Genomic DNA, 23,209 nt, shown 5'->3' with positions numbered 1-23,209 from the left:
TCATGAGAACAAAAGGGGGGAGAAATTATAAAATGTTATCAAGGAAATATATATATATTGATTTTATTTAATGATGAATATAATCACCCAGTAACTGAGGCTAGCCGGAGATATTTCATTACCTTAAAATGACGCAAGCGCAAGATTTTGTAGGTATAAATCACTATTAGAATAATGAATTTTTTGGGTGTGTATTTTTGTGTGATGAAACTTATTTTTTTAGATAATAAATTGTTAGAAAAATTGTGTTGACTTATCAAAACCCGAAAAAAAACGACCTTGGAGATTTCCTAGATAGAAGGAGAAGGACTACACAAAGGAAAAGGAGAGTATATAAGCTAGCAAGTCCTGATCACTCATCGGGAAAGGAATTGCCTGGTCTGACTTTCCTTTATTTCCCTCAAACTACAGAGAGGGAGATTGAAAGAAAAAGATTCTTCCTTCGGAATCTCTCGCACCAACCCAACAAGAAAAAATAGACACGAACAAAACCCACTATTTCTCCTTTTCTAGAGATACTATAAAGATAAACAACGAAAGGGGTTCTCTTGAAACCCAAAAGGATCCGATCTTTATAGAGAAAAAATCATTCTGATTCTGGTTTTTAACAATGAGTAGAGACGATGATGATCCAGGAGAAAAGGGAGATCGGTCAAAGCCACCAATATCATCAGGGCCGTACAAATGGTTGACAGACTTTCACAAAGATCTATTGGCAGGAGCAATTCTGGGAGGGGTAATGCATACAACAGTGGCGCCAATTGAGAGGGCAAAGGTGCTGTTACAAACTCAAGAAAGCAATTTGGCAATTGTAGGGAGTGGACGCAGGAAATTCAAAGGAATGGTTGATTGTATTGTTCGTACAGTTAAAGAAGAAGGGATTCTTTCGCTTTGGAGAGGCAATGGCAGTAGTGTGATTAGACATTACCCTTCTGTTGCTCTTAATTTCTCTCTTAAGGTGAGTAAAGTTGGGTTCCTTTTGGTTTGTGGGTAAGGTGTTTGATGAAATGTGTCCGTGGGAATATTGGGTGGTTCGTTTTTATAGTATTTTGGGTGTTTTTGGTATTTGATGATGGTTCTTGATGTGTGTGTGAAATGTTTGATAAATGAGTATATGAGTATTGCAATGATTGACGTATTAACTGGAATGTTGTCTTTTATGATTGTAAAGGATGGTTCTTTGTTTTAGTTGGTGTTTGTCATGTTGTAATTTTAACAATGTAGAATCTTGAAGTTAGAAAGAAATAGGAGGGTTATTTTAACATGGGCTGATGGGAATGTTGTCTTTTATGATTGTAAAGGATGGTTCTTTATTTTAGTTGGTGTTTGTCATGTTGTAATTTTAATAAAGTAGAATCTTGAAGTTAGAAAGAAATAGGAGGATTAGTAACTTGGGCTGATAGGATTTGATGGGAAAGGATCTTTGGAACTGATTGCTGCCAGTAGTGGAATGAGGATTTTAGAGTTTAGGGAAAATGTTGATAACAGAATTTTGGTACAGTTGAATTTGGAGAAATTTTAAGCAATTTTCTAGAAGAAGGGTCTTGCTGATTTTAAAAATAAAAGGAGAATGAAATTCATGCATGAGTTGTCAATTGGGAATTGGAAATCAAAATGTTCCCCAACTAGAGAGTTCCTGGCTATACATTGACTTCATAGATTCATTATGTTATCTAAAATAGCTGGATAGATTTTGAGATTTTGGTGAATTAACTTTGGATGTATAAATTGTGAGAAGATCCTGGAGTGAGCTTTTGCAAGGAATCAAAGAAACGCTGTTTGGAGAGATTAGGTGGCATGAGCTTTAATTACAGGTGCACTGGTTTGTGCAAGACGGTGAAATGAAGATCCAAGAACTACTATGTTGCAAAAAAGGAGAGCAAAAGGAGTTTAATTACAAATAAACTTTAGATATTAACTGGTGTATTGAATGCATTGAAGGCTGAATAAAACCTCTTACTGATATTTTTAGGTTGGCTTTTGACCTTTTCTTTTCCGCAATGTAAATTTGTAAAGGCTTGGTCATGTTCTTGCAATCTTATGGTAATGCTAAGTTTTCTTAAGCTTTTTCTTAGGACATTCAGACAGCTTAATTGCATACCACACACTATTTTTTTGTTGATTGCAAGATGTGACAAATAGGACTGGTCTATCTTTGCTGGCTGAGATCTACTCAGAACTTTTTAGATATGGAAAATGCTTCCCCAACTAGAGAGTTCCTGGCTATGCATTTACTCCATAGAGTCATTATGTCATAAAAAATAGTTGGATAGATTTTGAAATTTTGGTGAATTAACTTTGGATTTATAAATTGTGAGAAGATCCTGGGGTGAGCTTTTGCAAGGAATGAAAGAAACACTGTTTAGAGAGATAAGGTGGCATGGGATTTAATTACAGGTCCATTGATTTGTGCAAGACGGTAGAAATGAAGATCCAAGAACTACTATGTTGCACAAAAGGAGAGCGAAAAGAGTTTAATTAAGGACAAACAAACTTTAGATATTAACAGGTGTATTGAATGCATTGAAGGCTGAATAAAACCTCTTACCGATGTTTTTAGGTTGGCTTTTGACCTTTTCTTTTCCACAAATGTAAATGTTTAAAGGCTCGGTCATGCTCTTGCATCCTCATGGTAACACTAAGTTTGCCAAAGGTTTTTCTGAGGACATGCAGATAGCTAAACTGCATACCACCTTTGGATTGGTATATTTTAGCTGGCTGAGTTCTACTCAGAACTTCTAAGATATGGAAAATGACTTTTTCCTTGAAATATTATTTTGGTAGCTGGTCTCTTTGAGATATACAATATCATTATCCATGGCATGAGAAAATTTAATAATGCAATAGAAGATAATAATAGGGATTCTAACTTATTTGGCTGCATAAAAGGAAGTGATCTTTTGCTTTGATGATTGATATCAAAGTTTCAAGTGAATTAGGATCATCTCCATTTCGTGTTATGCTGCCATGACCTCATGGTTGTTAATTTCTTTTGCAGGATCTTTATAAAAACATCTTGCATAACAGAAACCATCCAAATGGTCCTTTTCTGTCTAGCACACCTGCCAACTTCACTGCGGGTGCTGCAGCTGGCTGTACAACACTGATTTTAATCTACCCGCTTGATATAGCACACACCCGCCTTGCTGCTGACATTGGAAGAACTGATGCTCGTCAATTTCGAGGTATTTTTCATTTCCTGACTACTGTATACAATAAAGATGGGATTCGAGGAGTGTACAGAGGGCTTCCTGCCTCTCTGCAAGGAATGGTAGTTCACAGGAGTCTATATTTTGGTGGGTTTGATACAATGAAGGAGATTTTGTCTGGAGAAGCAGCTAAACCTGAATTGCCATTGTGGAAGCGTTGGGTGGTGGCTCAGATAGTCACGACATCTGCTGGGTTGATGTCATATCCAATGGATACAGTTCGAAGGCGGATGATGATGCAATCTGGTCTGGAACAACCAATGTATAATAGCACACTTGATTGCTGGAGGAAAATTTATAGGGCGGAGGGGGTGGCTTCTTTCTATCGTGGGGCAGTTTCAAATGTGTTTAGGAGTACTGGTGCTGCTGCCATTTTGGTTTTGTACGATGAGGTCAAGAAGTTCATGAAATGGGGTGGCTTGTAGCAGGAAGCAGTAGTTTTGGTTAGCTTTTCATCTCAACAAAAGGATTGGAGTAAGATGAGGTGATACGGTTTATAGAAGGAAAATATTGTGAAATGCAAATGAGTTCCATACAGCTAAACGATAGCAAACACTAGATGCCACCTTACCTTTATTTTTTGTTAACAAATAAAAAAGTTGAATGTGATTGATACAGATTTTGTATACCTAAAAGTTGATTCTTGGAAATCACCTGTTTTTTTTATCGTCAAGTAAATTGGCTGCAGGAGAAGGGCGGGAAGCAAAGAAAGTGGACTTGAATACATAAGTCCTGCGATTTTCCAGAGCTTTCTTGTTAATCTGTTGATTAGGGATCTCATGGACCTAGGTGTCATGTTTTGGGCCTCGGGGCTCTGTTTTAACAAAAATAAAAACTTTATTAGAACACACTAGGCCCCTCTCCTGCGCTCCGTCGCGGAAACAGACAATAAAATCTAAGAAAAAAAAGAGTATAGATGAAAAAACGAAGCTCATGCACGTAGGTTAAAAAAAAAAAAACCAACCTTGGATGACCGCTAACAATTTGGTTTTTTTTTTTAAAAAAATAAAATAAATGTAAAGATACAAAAACAAACCCGTGATTATGTTTTTTTGTAAATATATAATAAAGAATATAAAAAAAATTAAAAGTAAAAGAATGCTATTGGACGATTATAAATTAAAGAAATAAAATTATTTTCTTGTAAAAATAAATTATCTAAATAAAACTAAAAATACAAAATTTCATAACAATTTTTTTTATTAGATTATGATTTTTTTATATATAAATTTCAGAGAAAAAACACAAAGGACAAAAAGAAATGAGCCTCGGACAAGTGGATTCAAAGACAATGTCGCATGTGTGCAACATTATAATGATCGTTTGTTGGATCAAAAAAAAAATTAAAATTTTTTTATTCTTTATCAATAAAATGATATTTTGGTCTTTACATAGTATTTTGATCACTATAAATCTTAATTGATCTTCAAAGTTTGAATAAAGAAAACTAGTTGTATATAGAAAAGATAATATTGCTCCCAGTACACCCTATTTAGGATAAATTGTATTGTTATTTGTCTGATTACTAAAGCACTATTATATTTCTTTAACCGTTGATCTATCTAATAGTTAAAATTAATCCACCCAGTGAAATGAACCATAATTTTATGGGTTAAGTTTAGTTATTCTAGAGTCCAAACATATTTTTGCACTTGTTTCTTTTAATAACTAAATACATCTTACGTCTAAGTTCGTAATCTTTGATATTAAAATAAACAAATTGATTTATTGGTGTTCTTAAATATAGATCAAGTTTTCATAAATTTAATAAATTTATTATTAAATCTGAAAAATACAAGCAAAGATATAAATAAAACTATTTTCTTCTTGAATTTTTGGTATATAAAAATGCTAAATTATGCCATGTATTATTTTTTATTTTTTTATGCAAAATAAGATTTTTATTTGAGAGACTTGGCCATATGAAAATTTAAAATATTTAATATATTTTTTAAAGAAAGTGTTTTATTGTTTTTTTTATAAAAAAAAAAACTGATTTATTTAATATTCAGAAAAGCATCTCACATGTAGGTCATAATCTAAAATATTAAATAATAAGAAGAAAAATATGGGGAAAATAAAAATATTGCAAAAAGGTCCCTTTGAAGTTATGAAATTAAATTAATTAAAAAAACTAGGGCTATGTTTGCCAAACATTAAAAAGAGAAAAAGAAACACTACTGAAAAACTAGTAAGACGTGTTTTTCAAGCAATCCCTTAGCTAAAAGTCATAGGCTTAAAAATCATTTTAAGATCGTATTTGGCAAACACACCTTAAGGATAGAAAAATATGTTTTTTTCTTTGAAAACTCCTAACCAACCAAACATGCCCTTAACCTTGTTGGACTTAGCCCAACCCAAATTCAAAAGCCCCAAAACCAAACCCATGCATAGAAAAGAAAAGAAAATGATCAAAGGAAGATTCTCGTTTGAATCCATTTAAGAGCACAAAAAACAAGTGAAAGAAATCGAAAACTAAATCTAAATTACATAGTAAATTATATCAAATAGAAAGTTAAAAAAGATGAATCATGGCGCATAGAAGCATAATGATGCTTTACACAAGAAAAACAAATTGAGAATGACTTGAAATGATGACCAATAGCTAAAAATACAAATCTAGTCATCCAAACCTCTAAGGATTGATTAATCCAAAATAAGCAATCAATGGGCAAGTTAATGACAGGGAACTATCATATATAAGTTCAAGCTTCAATCTAGTTACATTAGGCAAGCAAAAATATCTAGTTGTGAAAAGATGAAATCTACATTTCAATGAGCATTTAAGCCAAACCTAAAAATTATCTAGAAATAGCTTAAACCCGAAAACAGACTTAAAAACCCATAAATGAGATATAACCTATTAACCCAACCTTCATCATGCTTAAGCTAGCTTCCTAAACTTCTTTTAAATAAAAACAAAAAGTAAATGAAACAAAACAAGAAAATCAGTCACAATATTAACAAAAAAATCAAAGATGAATTCCCAAGATCTTTGAACACTGCTATATTAGTTTTAACATTTGCCTCTCTTTTTTCATCATTTTAAACATATTTACAACTTAACTCCAAACATTAATACATTAAACTAGAACAAATCCAAATGATTAACCTAAATTTCAAAACATAAAAAACGACATTAAAACATGTCAATTACATTATATTAACAGTCTTAAATCATCAAACCATTCATTTAAAACTATCTTTAACATACATTGTAAAATATGCATATTGTTTTAAAACATGACTAGATGCAAAAACATATTAAACAGTACTTCTAAACTAGAATGAAATCAATAGAATCAAAAACAAAATATGAACATCAAAGACATTAAAGGTGTGCCCATTGAGCTACATCATCTCATCAAGATTTTAGATATTCCTTCTTGAATAATGCAACTTTTTTTAAAAGGTTTTTTTTGCTTCTTACATTTTGTTCTCCTTCTAATCCTTTTAAGTTTAAATATTTAAATCAAAAAGATTTTTTATTTCACATTAAAAAAAACATAACTTTTTTCTTATGAATATGGAGTATATATACTAAAAGGCTTTAAATCTCACATTGAAAAAAATAAAATATTCTTCTAGTATTTATATAATGAACTATGAAAATGGTTAATAACCAACTAAAATATATATATATAAGGTTAGGGAAAAAAAACACATTTGAAGAAAAAAAAGGATCTCAACTAGGTTTTACCAAATTACTCAGGTCACGGGTCAACCCGACAGCTTTTATCGAGTTTTTTTCTCATTCCCAGTCTTTACTTTACACAGATATATATACAGTCAACGAGTTAATTAGATTTCAAGTCGGTTGCTGGACCAATCCAAATTTAATAAATATGATGGATCGTCCAGGAACCAAGAAGCACATGGATGAATTTCAATGAAGGTTGGGTGCTTGAGCCATGACTATCACCAGCAGCTGGCAGTAAAACTTCAAAATGGCCATATGTTAAAATGTGAGGTGAAGATTGTTGGAAACTGGAGTGACAAGGGAAGGCCGCAAGTAGTAATTAAGCTCTCCCTGTCAACAAAATGGAGCTTGGTTCTTCTTCAATTTCCTCGGTCTCTATCAGTGGCTGCAGATTCCCAAATATATATATATATATATATATATATATATATATATATATATATATAGTGTTCATAACATTCTAGTTTGGAATGATTAGTCATCAGCAAAAGTCAAATTCTATGTCTTAAGAGCTACAGTTGGGACAAATTCAAAGATCCTCTTAGCAAGCATATATTGGTTCTTGATCAATCATAGGAATCGAATCTTGGGCTTCTATGGACTCAATTCTCTTTCCCATTCTGTGTGCTGCCGACTATGTGTTCGGAATCCTCTATGCTTGGTTTCAGTTTAATTGACCACAAAAAATAAACAACAATGTCATAATTTTTTTTCTTCCAGTGCATCATCAAGCATCAAGAACAATAAGACCCCAAAAGAAAAACACGAACAACTAAGTTATTAAAATAATAAATACTGTATAATATAGTGTGAAGTAGTGGGCTCTATTAGACAGGGGGAAAAGAGAAACTATAATCAGAATATGCTGTCCTGAAATGTCTCAGTGCCATTTATGTCCATCACATCACAAGCTCTTTTGTTAGCTGCTTAGAGATGGGAGTGTTTTTTTTCCTTTTTTTTTTTTCTCTCTCTGGGAAGTGATGCAAGAATGACTGAGTTGTGCACTTACATGGCAGTTGGTGATTTGTAAGTAAACTATACGAGGAATATCTAGGGAAGGTGTTTACCAGGCTGGAGATGGACTATTTAGGGCTAATAATAAATATGATGAAGTCGATAAACCATTGTTTTCTAACCTGGTTTTGGTTTTTTTCTAGATTTAGTTCAAGCTAAATTTGTTTTCATCTGTTTAAAAAATTGATATAATTAAATTTAATAACCTAATAATTCAGTTCATACTCGGTTAATACAATCAAATTAAATTTTAGTGAGATTTTTTTTATCTAAATAAATATAATTTTGAAATAGATATGAATTACCCTACCTTTTAACGAGTTGATTGAACCCTTCGCACGTAATCTGAACTCCAACCGGTTCTAATAACAATAATTTAAATCAAATTGGGAGCAAATTATAGTGAATGTATAATTAATAAATGGGTGAATAAAATTTGTGGAAGTGAAGGGGGAATCTCATAAAGAAGGCTAGAGTTATTAAGCAAACATGACTTCACCATTCAAAATAAAAATAAAAAGAAAATAAAATAAAGGGGAAGATGCTTTTGTAGCTTTAGACTGATTAAATTTAGACAAAGTGCCACCTAAAAACCCTACCATCAAGGAACTTTCAGTGGGGATAGTACTTGGATTGCTTAATTCCCATGTCCTCACATAAAATATACATATAAAAAAAGATCAAATACCACTTCTCCTCCTACAAATTACCTACCGTTTATGGAGTATTAAAATGGTGTTATTGCTATTGGTATTTTTCAAATATACAGAATCACAATTTGATTTTCTTACGTTGGAGTGTAAAGAATAAAGATTCTAGGGTTGGGTCCGTCACTTGCTATATCAACACCATTGCATGTTTGCCAAGTGTGATTCATTATTAAAGAAGGTGAAAAACAAAACTAAAGTGAAGAGAGCACTCTAATGGTGGGGGGTGGTAATTGTGGCTGTCGTTTGTTGATGTTGTTATTGTCATCATCACCTACCCTGTAGGCTGTAGCTGTCTTTTCCAAGCCCAGAGGAAATGGGTCCCAGTTGCCTTATGTTAGGGTTAAGCCTTTTCTTACCATAATTTATCACCCGTCTTCTTTTCCTAAATGGGAAAAGATCTCTGAAGTACCTTATATATTCCATTTCTCAAGTTTTTTAATTAACCTCGACCTGGAATTAGCCAACAAATTTATAATCAACCTAGCTAGGTGAAGGGCACAGTCTCTTCAAGTAAGGTAAGGGGAGATATCTCTAGGGTTGCCTTTCATTAATTTCCCTGTCTTTATCTTTCTCAAGTAGTTAACATTGGTAAATTATGGTCTCTCAGTTCGAACACTAAGAAAAATGAAATGTTACAGCGACAAGAACGTTATTGTAGCCCATCTTGTTTAATTATAGACACGATCAAGGGCAAGCACATGGATTCGGGAGGATCTTTACAAGGTGCTTGACGCATGATGGCCATGGCGATCATGGGCCAAGATGAGTGATGTCAGCAATTGATTTCTGACAAGAACACCTGCGCATATATTAGTTAATTAAGCTTCCAAGTGGGAAGATTAATGCTAAGAATCTTGGGCATCCGTGGGTGTGTGATGGGGGCGAGGATGGGCGTGTGGAAAGAGCAGGATCGATGGCGAGTAATATCAGGCTGTCAGGTGGTTGAATATTTATCGATGTCATGGGTGGTGACACCGCCCCTTGCAGGCTGTCTCGTGGAGTGGTGACAAATTTGGCATCACGCCTTAATTTGGTTTTAAATCTTTAATTTTTAGGGGAACCTTCTTTGTCAGATTCACGAAAATATACTATATACCTACCATCTAAACAAATTAATTAGCTTGATCTATGTATATCGTGTTTTGTCTTTTGTCCAGTTCAGTCACAGCTAAGTTTTTAGCTCTTCAAGAACAGATCACCATGATCAAGTCACCTCAAATTAACACCAGAAAAAACCTCATTAATCTATGTACTAGTAGATGTTAGCAGATTAAAATTATACCCTCGTTTTGTTCTCTACTGCAAATGAAGGAAATAAATCTACATGGGGATCATCCATATATAAAAATACAACTTGTTGGCCCAAATTAACATGAGCAATGTGATGAACTGTAAGGCATGTATTTGAATCTAGGAGGTAAGTTTTACTAGTCTTTTTGGTCATGGTAGCCTAGCTAAGCCATGACTAAGCACCACTTTTTCCCATTATTCTCTTTCGATTTCCAGGTAAGGAAGAGTGGGAAAAGGGGAAAGATCAGAAGAAGTAATAGTTTCCACCATTAGTGCTCTCTCTTTTCACAACCTGGAATCTTCTTTCCATTTGTGGTTTTCGTAACATTTTGAAGCGAAGATGATGAGTTGTTCCTGCCTGTTATTCGTGTCTCAAATTGAGTTGGTCCAGACCGCAAATTATAAATCAGAAGAACTATAACTGGGGCTTGCATGATTTTGGAAGCTATATATAATAATTGAAAGAATTTTGTCAGAATATCTGACAGAAACCCACTCCCTCTAGTCTCCGCTCTCATGTCATTTTCACCAAGTAGTACTCCCAAACCCATCTCTCCTTAACCCCCCAAAGATGATCACAGTAACCAAACCAAAACCAAGAAAATTGAACGGCTCTGATCTTTCAATTATTGGAAATGGGTCCAACGCATTGTCTGCATGATTGATTGTTCTTTAGCTAGTATTAAATCAACTCATGGAGATAGAAGGAAAGAAGGAAGGAAGGAAGGAAGGAGAATGCTCAATGAAATCTTGAAAACCTGCAAGTAGTACTCCTTTCATTAATCAAATATTACACACTACTTGTTCTCACTAGAACTGACTTGACCGACAACCCAACAGTATTTAATCAGACAAAGTACTTACTTAATCTAAGTCCAATTTATGACAAAAACATAATCTTAAACTGAAAGCAGACTTTCTTGATTTCTCCTGGTACTACTGCTACTACTGCTATAATATTGTAGCGGAGACCCTTAAATAAACAGAGAAATTAATCATTTCTCGCTAGTAATCATTTATGTTCACTTACATTAATAACAGTAGATTAAAAACCCAAATCTAAAATCATAATTTCATGACTCTTTTTTTAATAATAATAATAATAATATGTTGTCGTCGTTGTTGTTATTACGAGGATATGATAGGATTGTTATTGCTATCATACCCAGGAGAGAAAGCCAGGACACCAACTTCAACAAGCTTAGGCACAAGATGTCCACTAAGGTGAAGAGCAACAAGAGACTCGAGACCACCAACACAGGAGCCGCCGATGAAGACAGCTGGGGCAAGAGAGGAGGGGGAGGAGGAACCGTCTTCAGCGGCGGGAGGGAGGGCGGAGATCTCGTGGTCCTCTAATTCGATGACGGTGGGGTGAACACCAATAGTAGCAAGGAGTTTCTTCATGACATGACACATGCAACAAGAAGATCGAGAGAAAATGATAACAGGGTGCTCTGATATAAGTCGTTGGATTCTTGTCTCAGTGGATTCTGCACCGTCGATGGATAAAGAGGAGGAGTTTGGTGGGGTAGTGAGGTCGAGACGAACGACGTCGTTGGAGCAACGTCGACGTAGTCGTTGCATCGCCAGGACGGGAATTGAGAGAGAAACGAAGTGTTGGTGTTGTGGAGGAAGGAAGAGAGTAGTAGGTGCGAGTTGATGTCAACGGGGGGAGCAAGTGGGAGCTTATAGAGGGAGGAGTGTTCATATTTATAAATGAAAGGGAAGGACAGAGGAGGGGAGGAGGTGGGGTTGCTTACATCACATAGTACTGTGTTTGCAACTGCAAAGTATTTTGCTTTCTTTCTTTCTTTCTTTCGGGATCAATGCTTGCGGGAGTTTTCTTGCTTTTCCAAGCCCACGCGCCCATGCTGCTTTCTTACATGTACGATTGCTTCCTTACAAGTTCTATTATAACGGTGTGTGTTCATCACTGTCTGTTTCTTGATTAGCAAAAACAATTGTTTGGGATTTTATATTTTAGTTTTTAGTTTTTTTTAAAATTAAAATAATTTATTTTACATTTAAAGATTCGGGTCCAAAGTCCTAACTACAAAAACTACTATTTACATCACATCTGTAGCTACTGGGGGTGTACGTGGAGGCTCTGTTTTATATAAAGGCTTGGTACTTGCTTTTATTTTTGTTGTGAAAAAATAAATAAATAATTTATTTTGTTTGATATTTAAAAAAAAAAAATTGCCGAATCTCATATATAATTATATTTAAAATCTTATTTTTGCAAGATCTAAAATAATTTATTTTATATGTAAAAATGAATCTCATAATAATTTTAATTACATTTTTTTTAACTTAAGTAGAGTGGGGGCATTTAATGGTTTTAATTGTCAGAAGATTAAAAAAAATAAGTGAATTTTTTTTTTACTCTTTTTTTATTTCAAAATAAATCTTTACATGTATATCTTTCAACAAATCACGTGAGAATAAATTAGGGAATAAGAACAGATATTTAAATAAAAAATTCGATAGAACTCGATCATAAGCCTCAAAGGGTAAGATAAAATTACCTAAAAATTGATAGAAGTCATAATAAATATTAAATCTTTGTCCAGAAACATAACATAATATATTTAACATTTAACGCGGTTGGACAACTTACATGTATTCAGGGAGCTACCCAAGGCAGCTTCTTTGTCCAGAAACACAAATCAACTCTACTCTACTGTCATGTGAATTGCCTCAGATCTCTCTCACGCTGCAGCAACAGCTGCTACCCAAGGCAGCTTCTTTCTCTCTATAGTGCTTTACATTGCGTTTTAAAAATAATTTTTTAAAAAAATTAAATTTTTTTTTATTTTGAATTAATATATTTTTTAAATCATTTAAATGTGCTGATTTTAAAAATAATTTTTAAAAAATAAAAAAATATTATTGACAAACTTTTCTGAATAAAAAACACTCTAAAAAATAACTATAACTACAGTCTCAAACAGACACTCTACTACTTCTGCTGCTTACATTTTGATCATGTTTTTTCCATTTATTTATAGTAAAAAAAACGGGAGACAATCTTCCCCATTTCTACCAACAAATCTTCCCTTGATTTGCTGCCATGATTTCAGCTAATTTCAAATCCATTTTAACTCCTCCATTTTCAGCGCTCCTTCTCTCTCGCATTTGTATAATGCATGTGAATTTTTTTTATTATTATTATTAATGTGAGTGTTTGGGTTAATTTACGTGTATTTTAATTAAATTTACGAATTTTGAAATCAACAATCATATAAATCTCTAGTGATTATCCTATTAACAATTATATAACTCAAACTTAAAACCACGAAAAAAACAAACCTCCTCAATGGATTGGATGCATGGAACATGAACACATTGTATGGAATAGGAAGAAACGAGAAGGTTTAATGGTTTATTTTGTCGTCCTTTAAAAGTCTCAGCATTGTATTATTTTGGTCCTCTTACTTTCATTTATCTAAATATCATCTCCCATCTGCCCTTTATTTTGTGAACATTTGGCACTTTTGCCTATGACAATGTTAAATCCCACCATCCACTGCCACATGCCCTTCGAAAATAGATACTGAGTGACATCATCATCTATTATCTAACGGCGTCACCGGACGAAAAGAAAACATTATACAAAAGAAAGAGCAGTAGGACTACATTACAACAGGGGGGGCAAACCATGATATGATTGAGAGTAGAGGGACCAAATGCAACATTAAATCGACCATGGTTATTAGATGCAGCTAGATTTGTGGGGCTGCGGTACCCGTAGACAGAACATTTTTTAAAAAGATATTTGAGTGATGCAAACATGTTTTAAGAAAAAAAATAAGAAAACATGACTCAGGATAGACCTGCATAAGGAAAAAAATTATAATGTAATTAAATTATAAAAAAAAAGTAACACTGGTTAATGGACCAATATAAACAAAAAAAAAAATCATTGGAACCTGCAAAAAATAAAAAAAACCATCACCAAAATGAAAACAGTGATGAAGTTAGGATTCCAACCAGTCAAATAAAAAAATAAAAAAATTACTGAAGAAAAAAAAACCAGAACGAACCTAAATAAACATACCAAATATGCAAGTCAGATAATAATACCAAGATAAACTAACATAAAACCAAAAAAAAAAAATCAAACTCCAATTTCAAACAAATCAAGCGTAAAGAAATCAAATTGAAGAAAAAAATCAATTTTAAAAAAATCAAACAAGCAAACAGGATATTGGGCAAGTCAACCAAACCTGAATTATATGTATGAGATAACTCAATAAAAAACAAATTAAAAAAGATTTACGAAGCTCAATTAAAAAAAAAAACTCAATATTGAAGGATGTAATGCAACAAGTATTAAATCTAAAAATATGATCTTAAAAAAAATTGAGTCAACCAAGACAGATATGCCAAACTTGCAATTTAAATGATGAGATCGGGATAAATGAATAGAAAAGAAACTAGAAAAAAAACTAATGAAGCCCAATATAAAAAAAAATTGGATGGAACTGGGGAAAAAAACATTAATTCTCGGGCAATTTAATGTTGAGGGATGAAATAAAAAAATTAAAAAACTTGCTAAGTTAAATTCAACAAAGAATGACAATAAAAAAGAATCAATATAACCCGAGTTATTTTAAAACAATTATGAAAGATTCCATATAAAAAAAATATATATATAGCTTGATCTCCAATCAAGCAAGTACTGAATGATGAGACTTAAAAAATATGAGTTTTTTTTTTTTAAAAAAAGAAAAACAAGCAAACTTGAGTGAGATTTTTAAACCTGATTTAATCTCTAAAACTTACAACCTATAAAATCTTAGATTTGGTCTCAATAAAAAAACTCAATTCACAACCAATTTAATGTTGAAGGATGAAGACGGGAAAAAAAATTAATTTTAAAAAATTACCAAAGTAAAAAAAATTATAATAAAAAAAACGAGAATCAAATTTGATATAAAAAAATAAAGGAGTATGAGATGGTAAAAAAAAAATATTAAAAAAAAACTATCTCAACTAAAACAAATAAATAAGCATCAAATTTAAAAGATAAAAAACTAAAGGGGATGAAGTTGAAAAGGAATTTCAATTTTATAAATTAATCTAAATAAAACAAATATTAATTATGAATAACAAATCAAAGAGATGCTTTAAAATTTTAAATGACAAACATAAAAACCAAGAATATTTTAAAATTATCACCATGATTTTTTTTAATAATACTTAATATGTGGTGAAATATAAAAATATCCCCTGAAAGCTATAATGATAAAGATAAGTAAGGTAGATTTTTATTTAAATGGTAATTAAATAATTATATTGATATAAAAAATTAAAAAGACTATAAAGCCCTTGATTGTGAATTTATTCCTTTTATCTCAGGGGTAGGCAATTTATTTTACTGTGAAAAAAAGTAAATAAATTATTCTACCCCATACACTTTAAAAATAACAATTGAAGTTCTTATGGTTAAAGGTACAACTTCATCGTGAGCCTATTCTAATGAATAGTAAAACTGTAAAAGTAAACAGCTAAGGAAATTACTGTTTTTCTATACTCAAGACACTATTCCATGTCCCGAAAAGAAAATTATAGGAAAGTTACTGTGTCCCTGTATCCAGCACATTACTCCACCCCTAGAGTTACAGTAACTTCCGTAGTTTAAATTAATTTAATGGCAACTTATTTTTGTCGCGTACCAAAATGAAGGAGTTATTTTATAATATCCTACCCAGCGAGGCAGTCACTTGCATCAAACACCGTGTAAAAATCCCAGCCATTCACGTCCATCTCACATATGATTGTATCAATTGCACCCTCACAAATGTAGCTAGCATTCCTCACGTTTTATGATTTTATGTCAACGAGAGAGGTAACGGCGTGCGAGATTTTTCTTTTCAATTTAATATTTAAAAATTATCTTAAAAAACAAATAATACGCATTTAAACATGAGACAGGAAAGGGAACAGCAGACAAATAAATAGACAGATCAAGAGGGGTAGAATTGCGGGGAGATTGGATTTCACGAGGCCAGGCAGCGCGTGAAGGCTGTAAATGTGCACATAAATGGAAGTGATTGTAAGCAATACGGTAATTCGGAAATACTGGATAACTGCTGGAGAGGTGGCCACTCACTCACATGGGGATGGGTGTGGTGATGATACTCAAGTAAATGACCCTTACGTCACTTTGACTTTAACGTGGAGCCGTAAGATTGAGCCGTTACGTTACCTAAAGCCACCCGCCTTAAATAAAAGCATCTTCTTCTCTTTGTTTTACAATAAAAATATTTCCTAACCTTCTCTCTGGTGAAGGTTAACGTAACAGTAGATGTTTTTTATTTTTATATGCTAATATTATAAATAAATTTTTAAAAATAAAAAATACTTTAAAAAACAAATATAATCACGCTCATACAGACAAACACACCTATTTTCTTCTTCTGACCGGCGGCAATGGTGGAAGTCTTGGCTGGGAACAGTGAGTGTGTGGTAAAACGAGATGAAAGAGTGAACTTGGGTACAAGAACAGAAAGGCTGTGGCCAAAGCATTTCCCTTGATTTAAAAGGAAAAAGAAAAAGAAAAAGGAAAAGAAAAAGTCAGATGACGTGGAGAAGAGCTGCTTCTATTATGGTGGAGCCCATCCTCATGACATAATCATCGGAATGTAATTACACTTTCCCGTCATCATGACGTTCCCATCTTGACACGTGGTGGCGCTTTAACTTTCCTTCCGGCGTGGAGATTGTGGTCTTCGGGAAATAAAATGGAGGGAAGTGTGCCCATCTTCACCTTTGAAACTGCAAGACTCCTGCCAATGAGTGGTGTCCACGTGGCTCGGCAGCCTGCTTGATGGTGAGCGGTGGGGTGACCTGCGGTCCCTACCATCATAAATCAGGGAGGGTTCTTGAAGTTGAACCATTGATGGTGGTAAATATGGTGTCTGCCATATGTTTTGATTGATGAGTAAGCGGATGGCAACACGCAGGAGGAGGACCCACTAACCTTCCAAAACTCAGATGCCCTCTTCCTGTGATTTTTTCATCTATTTTTTATAATTAACACTCAATTCTTGCACCCATGGTAGCTTAAATTGGAATATTTTCAATAAATAAATATAAACAGATTGATTCATCGAGCTTATATGATGACAAGAGCAGTTTCAATGCTATAGTTGACCACGATATTGGGTGCATGGGAGCATCCAAGATATATATTACATGGTGTTAAATATATTAATTATCATCACTTTCCCTTCTTCTATGTTACACAAACTTTTAAAAAAACTCGAGCTTGAATGATTACGTACGACGTTTATTTGGGATTTTTGTCGAGAGATGTCATGTGTTTAATGTTAAGAGGGATGGCTAGACTATTAAATTTGAGGATTAAAAAGACTATTTTACTCTATAATCCAAAACACAATGATTTTTACACTGAAATGATTCCCCTTTTAATTTCCCGATTTATTTACAAAGAAGAATCTTGAAACATGCTTTAATTAGGTCAAGGTTTTGATGTCAATATCATGCATGGTTGGTGGACACAAGCCTAACAACCATATGGCTTTTTTAATTTTATAAATTCTGGTGCAAACAATTTTTTATATAATTTTTTTAATTAAAAATATATTTAAATAATTCTTTTTCTCATGATTTTTACATCAAAACCATTATAAAATACTGTAAAAATATTAAATTAATATTTTTTCAAGCCAAAAACACTTTTAAAGCAAAAGTTATACCGAACAATATCCCTTTCGAGAATTCAGAGGGGGGGGGGGTGGCGTTAAATGACAAGATTGACCTATGTGGATGATTGTATTTTTCTCCAACCTAAAGATTATAGTTGGATACTCCACTTGACTGGATCTAATGGAAAGATTCAAGTGTAGAATATGCAGTGTTCATTTATCATATCAGACCTCACAAATTAAGTAATGGGAAGCATGGACCAGGCATCCTTTTATTAATTAGTTTTGTGGAAGTGGTACTCGTGGTCACCATGCACGCTAGGTCAAATCTAAATATCAAGTCGATCGTAGCTTTTCTTCTTCTTTTTAGGTTTTTTTTTTTTTTTTTTTTTTTTTTTGCAGATCGTCATGCATAACATCAGCCATACAGTGTCTCTCTTTAATGTTTTCGTGGAGAAAACCATAAAGGCTGTTGCCTGTGCTGGTTGCTTTGCCTTGTCCTAACTCAGCAAAAGGTCGACTTGGATTGCACAGAGGGCCAAAAACACCACCAATGCATATTGGCAGGCAACCAAATTCTTTACCTAAACACAATTCTTTGGCTAGATACGATGATCTTTGCCACATCAACACGAAATACAAAAAAATAAATAAAATTTGTATATATATATATATACTTGGCTTAACCCTAACACTTCATCCTAATTTTTTGTTGTGGTTGTTTTCCTTTTTTTGAACTGCTATTTAGTAGTTTGATCTAACGAAAAACCCTGATAAATATATTAAATAATATATGCATATAATTGGTTCTTATGTCACCTGCCTCCATCAATTTACATACTTGTTTTTCAGCCGGAAAGAAAAGAGAAGAAAAGAAGTGGAGGGGGGGGATGGAAAACCAGCATGCTACAGCTTCCTTGACTATTCATGGATCCTTCAAGCAGGAATTGCCCCAAGTAACGCAATCTGTCACTATAGTTGACTATCACATACGTAACAGAGGACAAGCCACATGACATATGCAATGACACCTTAGGGCAACTTCAAACGTTTCATGCTTTTAGTTGCTTTATCTTTTTCTCTGATGGTTCAGATTTTTCTGCTGTTAATTGACCTGTCGCTAGAAATCCAATGATCATACTTCACACTTGAATCCTTTTCTCTGTTTTTCTTTTTGCTAATTATCTGAGGAATTCTGTGTAAATCCCTTGGACACCACTACCAGCCAACACCTGATCACTCGATTCAACAGGGGCAGCCATCAATGATCCACACAGGATTCGGATTAATAATTATACTCAAGTAGTTGAGAATCGTTTCAGTTTCTTTTTCCTTTTTCTTTTTTTTTAGCGTATAATCCACAAGGAAAGAGCTAGCGAGTGTCCCAAGTCACTTTAAATTGTTTATTTGTATTAAGAAAATAATAAAAATTAAATACTTCAATAAAAACTTCAATTCTTTTTACAAGCTTTAATTAGAGATTTGTTTGTATATATAGAGCTTATAGAAAATCTTCTTGATTCTTGTGAGTTCCTATAGGAGGTGTTTATATATATATATAAATTTGCCAGTGTGAGTGTGTATACTTATTGCTCATGTTTTGAGTTGGTAAATTTTTTATGTCAAGAGTGTTTTTTTTATATATATATAATATGAATTGGTCAATATATGTATTGCTTAAAATAATTTATCATTAAAACTATGATAAATTAGAATTCAAACATTAAATATATTTAACTTATGCCGTGCATAGAAGGATAGATGATGATATCTTTAGGAAAAATTATTAGATATGTCTAAAATTATATCCTCTTCCTTTTTTAAAGAAACTTAAGATTCAGCATGACGACGACATATGGTATAATTCCTTTATTTTTAGAGTATACGATACCGAATGTTGATGATGTTATTTTCATGAACAAGACTAGGAACATAAACTAATTCAATTAATCATCATGAACCCGTCTTCCTCTAGAAAAAAAGATTCCAACCTTTTCATTGATGGATCTTTCGTTTAATCTCTTACAGGCTAATTCATTCATAAAATCTTGTATTGCACATCCAAGTCATTTGACATCATATAATAAACTTTTATATTTGTATAAAAAATTCTTTTTAATATTAAGATATTTTTTAGTTCTGTTTCTGGTATGATAATGTAGGGTTTATTTTTAAAAGTATTTATTGCTTTAAAATGAATTAAAATTTTATTTTATTCTTACTATCAACATGTTAAAATTATTATAAAATGTTAATTTAATTTTTTATAACCATATATGCTTTTAACATATAAAAATAGCTACAAACGCAAAAGTAAAAGGTGCCCCCAGTTGTAACTCGCTTCACAAGCAGCCGAATTGATTTGATTAATAAATGATACAAATAAGAAAAATAAATGAAAAACATAAGAGATCCACGTGGGCAACAACACGGAGTAGCCTTCCAAAAGATGGTGTTGATCCACCAGAGACACGGAAAATGTGTACAACTTAACGCGTACCCGTACCCGTAAATGCGGATCCGCATTCTCCCATAGGGCGCATCTACCCTTAACGCGCACATTAGCACGACCTCCCTAGAGTAAGCATCCACTGTTATGACATGTCCTTAATTTGCTCCTTTAACCTGTCGGCGCCGCTGTCTCTATTGTTTTAATTTATTTATCTCGTTGACTGATTGAGGGTGACACCTGGGTGACGTAACTTACATGACAGTCGCGGTCATATATGGGTCCCTATGACGCAATGATCTGAATCTGTGTCGGCTCTTAACCTTTTTTTCGGATTTTTTTTTAAATGATAAAAGTGAATTAAAAATATAGATGGAATAATATAGTAAAAAGTATTAGTAAAATAATATAGTTTGTACTTTTTGTAATTGAGAAATATGATTGTTATAGTTTACATGAACATATTTTAAAAAATATTAAATGGAAAGAAGAGAAGAGAGTAAAGAGAAAAAAAATATTGGAGACATTAAAATTTTTATTATGATACTATTAGTAAATTTATAAAGATCTTAGAAATTAAATAACATAAAATAAAGTTATTAATAATGACTCAAATAGGTTCAACTGAAAATGACTTGAATATGTCAAACTTATTATAAAGAATAAGTGGGTCACATTTCATTTTTAGGTGATAAGGATATCTAACTTAAATAACTGTAGTTAATTTTTTTTATTTATTAAATTCGTTTTGTCGAGATGTTTTTATGGTTCCAATAATATTGTACTTGAAGGTTTGGTGAGTTTTTTTTTTATTCATTCATTTTTTTAAAAATTTTTATCTTTCTTAATAATTTAATATTTTTTAAAAGTTATGTTTTTAAAAAATATAATGTTGAACCTTTTTAAAATATATTATTTCACCGATATATTTTTTTTAAAATTCCATGCTAAAAATTAAGAATAGCCTTGTTTGCGGTCGTAACTTTCACCCTTCTCTCTTGATCCTTTCAAAAGAGGGTATCTTCTTCTTTTCTCTCATGGCCCATATCAAGGCACAACTAAAGTACTTGTTCATTGCTGTCCGTCCACGTGGCAGTCATGATTGTAAGTGGGTCCCTTTCGGGGGAGGTTAAATCATGATGAGTCAATCAAATGGGTGTTGGGTGAGATTTTGAGGCGAGACAATGAGGTGGGGGGTTGCTCATGGAGAGAAGTGCTGGGGTCCTTCCGCACCTTTATTGCAATTATTTTAGAAGCTATGGAGCTTAGTACTACGACTAGAACTGCTCCTAGCCAGTACCGATTTGTGCAATTATGGAAGTCGCCCTCTGTTGAAAGAAAAATCATGCATGCTTAGTGGCCAAGACGGGCTTTGCTGAATTGTCAAATATCCATCAAATTAGGAATCGACTAATGCAAGATCCTTACGTATTGTACACTTTTGAAATGGTAGATTCACCTCTCTTTTTTTGCTTCTGACTGTTTGCTTCTGAGTCATGAGTTTCTAGAAAAGCTAGGTTGCTATACTGGTTTGCTTTTTTTTGCTGTTAATTTGATCTTGGATGGCTAGCTGGACACTAACATGTATGTATAGAGATGATTTTTTCACATTTTCAGTTTAATTAACAGCAAATCATCCCTGTAAAGGTAATTTATTGGTGAAAGGAGATGAATTCCAAGCATGCATGATGCATAAATACTCCTTTTCTGGGAAAACAGTGTTTACTTGATATTGTTGTCACGAACAAAAGCTATATATATATCCACCCTCCATAAAAGATGTGCATTGCTCGCCCTTTTAAATTACGAAGAACGACCTCTGTCTAGCAAAAAAACCGGGTGGGGTATCTTCTGCATAATAGCAACAGAGATTGTCAAGCATCAATCTTGACAAAAGATTGCAAAACAGGACAAACTCCTGACATGTTGCAGCTTGATTTGTCTGAAGATTGTCATTTCATTAGGTTTTTGGAACTTCATATTTGTTTTGTTTAGGACATGAAATCATGAGGCACCATTAATTAGATTTCATCATTCATCATGTATTGTGGGTTTGGTGAGGCTGCGTGCTTATGGTTTTAATCACGGATTGTGGGTTTGGTGAGTTTATAATCAGAGATTGTGGCTGACGAGGGATTAAAGGGAAAGGAAGGTGGCGACTACGTTTGGTGGGCAGAGAAAGAAGATGGGTGGAGAAATAACTGTGTTTTTTTTTTAATTTAATGACAAGATTCTAATATCTAATATAAGCGTCACAAACTTATAAATAATTAGATGATTTTTGTTTTTCATCTTGAATGCCAGGTACAAAATGAATTATTTTGCGCGTATTAAAATTTAGGATATATATTATATATAGTTTTTAAAATTCAGTAACCAAGTGCAATTTTGACTAAACTTTCCGGTTATTATTTATGAAATTCCAGTATCTAACTATTAGAACTTAATTTCAAGTTGAATAACTTTATAATACAACATTATAGTTCAATTGATTAAAAGGCTGGAATCTTGTATATATGATATATAAAATTTGTATTTAATTTGATATTGAATATACACGATGAAATTATATTCTAACATTTATCATGTTTCAAATCTCATGATTGCTTTTGAATTTAATATATTCAAATCTGACGAGAGAAAATAGATAATAACTAAGCTAAACTTTCGTCATTTTCATCATAATAAAGCAGACACGCAAAGCATGTTTAGAAGAACGGGAAAATTTGAAGGTTTCTTCTTCTTCTTCTTCTTCTTCGAAGAGGACCTTTTGATGGAATTACAGAGAGAGATTTACAGGAAAATTATACTCGCATGGACTGATTGAGAGCAATCAATAAGAGAAGAGTAGATGTAGTAATTAATCTAGATCTTGGTTATTTTAATTCCAGCTCAATATATATATGTGTATGATATCATAAATCTTGGAGAGAACAAGAAATAAGATACACAAGCAAGTTGCAACGAGGCCACTTTGAGTACTATATAAAAGGAGTAATCATGCTATAAAAATTCCCTCTCACGTTTTCATAACCCTAGTTCTCTTCTTTAATTTATTCTTGTCTACACGCATGGAGAGACATCACAAGTCTCTTTTCTCCAGGCAATGCGATCCCAAAAATCACGTTGATTATTCTAGTATTTGGGCAAGTCGTCATGGC

At 33.0% G+C, this 23,209-nt stretch overlaps 2 protein-coding genes across 2 annotated transcripts; one reads left to right on the top strand and one right to left on the bottom strand.

Annotated features, from left to right (window-relative positions):
- Positions 1 to 183: 183 nt before the first annotated feature.
- Positions 184 to 3,835, top strand: LOC118030779 (probable ADP,ATP carrier protein At5g56450). The gene is made up of 2 exons (XM_035035036.2): positions 184 to 958; positions 2,999 to 3,835. The coding sequence occupies exons 1-2, from the start codon at positions 611 to 613 to the stop codon at positions 3,632 to 3,634; spliced, it is 984 nt and encodes a 327-aa protein (XP_034890927.1). The 5' UTR covers positions 184 to 610; the 3' UTR covers positions 3,635 to 3,835.
- Positions 3,836 to 10,666: 6,831 nt separating this feature from the next.
- LOC118030781 (glutaredoxin-C6) lies at positions 10,667 to 11,620 on the bottom strand. The gene has a single exon (XM_035035038.2). The coding sequence runs from the start codon at positions 11,505 to 11,507 to the stop codon at positions 11,052 to 11,054; it is 456 nt and encodes a 151-aa protein (XP_034890929.1). The 5' UTR covers positions 11,508 to 11,620; the 3' UTR covers positions 10,667 to 11,051.
- Between the last annotated feature and the right edge of the window lie 11,589 nt (positions 11,621 to 23,209).

This window comes from Populus alba, chromosome 6, assembly GCF_005239225.2.
Source record: "Populus alba chromosome 6, ASM523922v2, whole genome shotgun sequence".
In the NCBI taxonomy this organism is placed as follows: domain Eukaryota; kingdom Viridiplantae; phylum Streptophyta; class Magnoliopsida; order Malpighiales; family Salicaceae; genus Populus; species Populus alba.
This window is presented reverse-complemented; position numbering and strand designations above follow the sequence as displayed.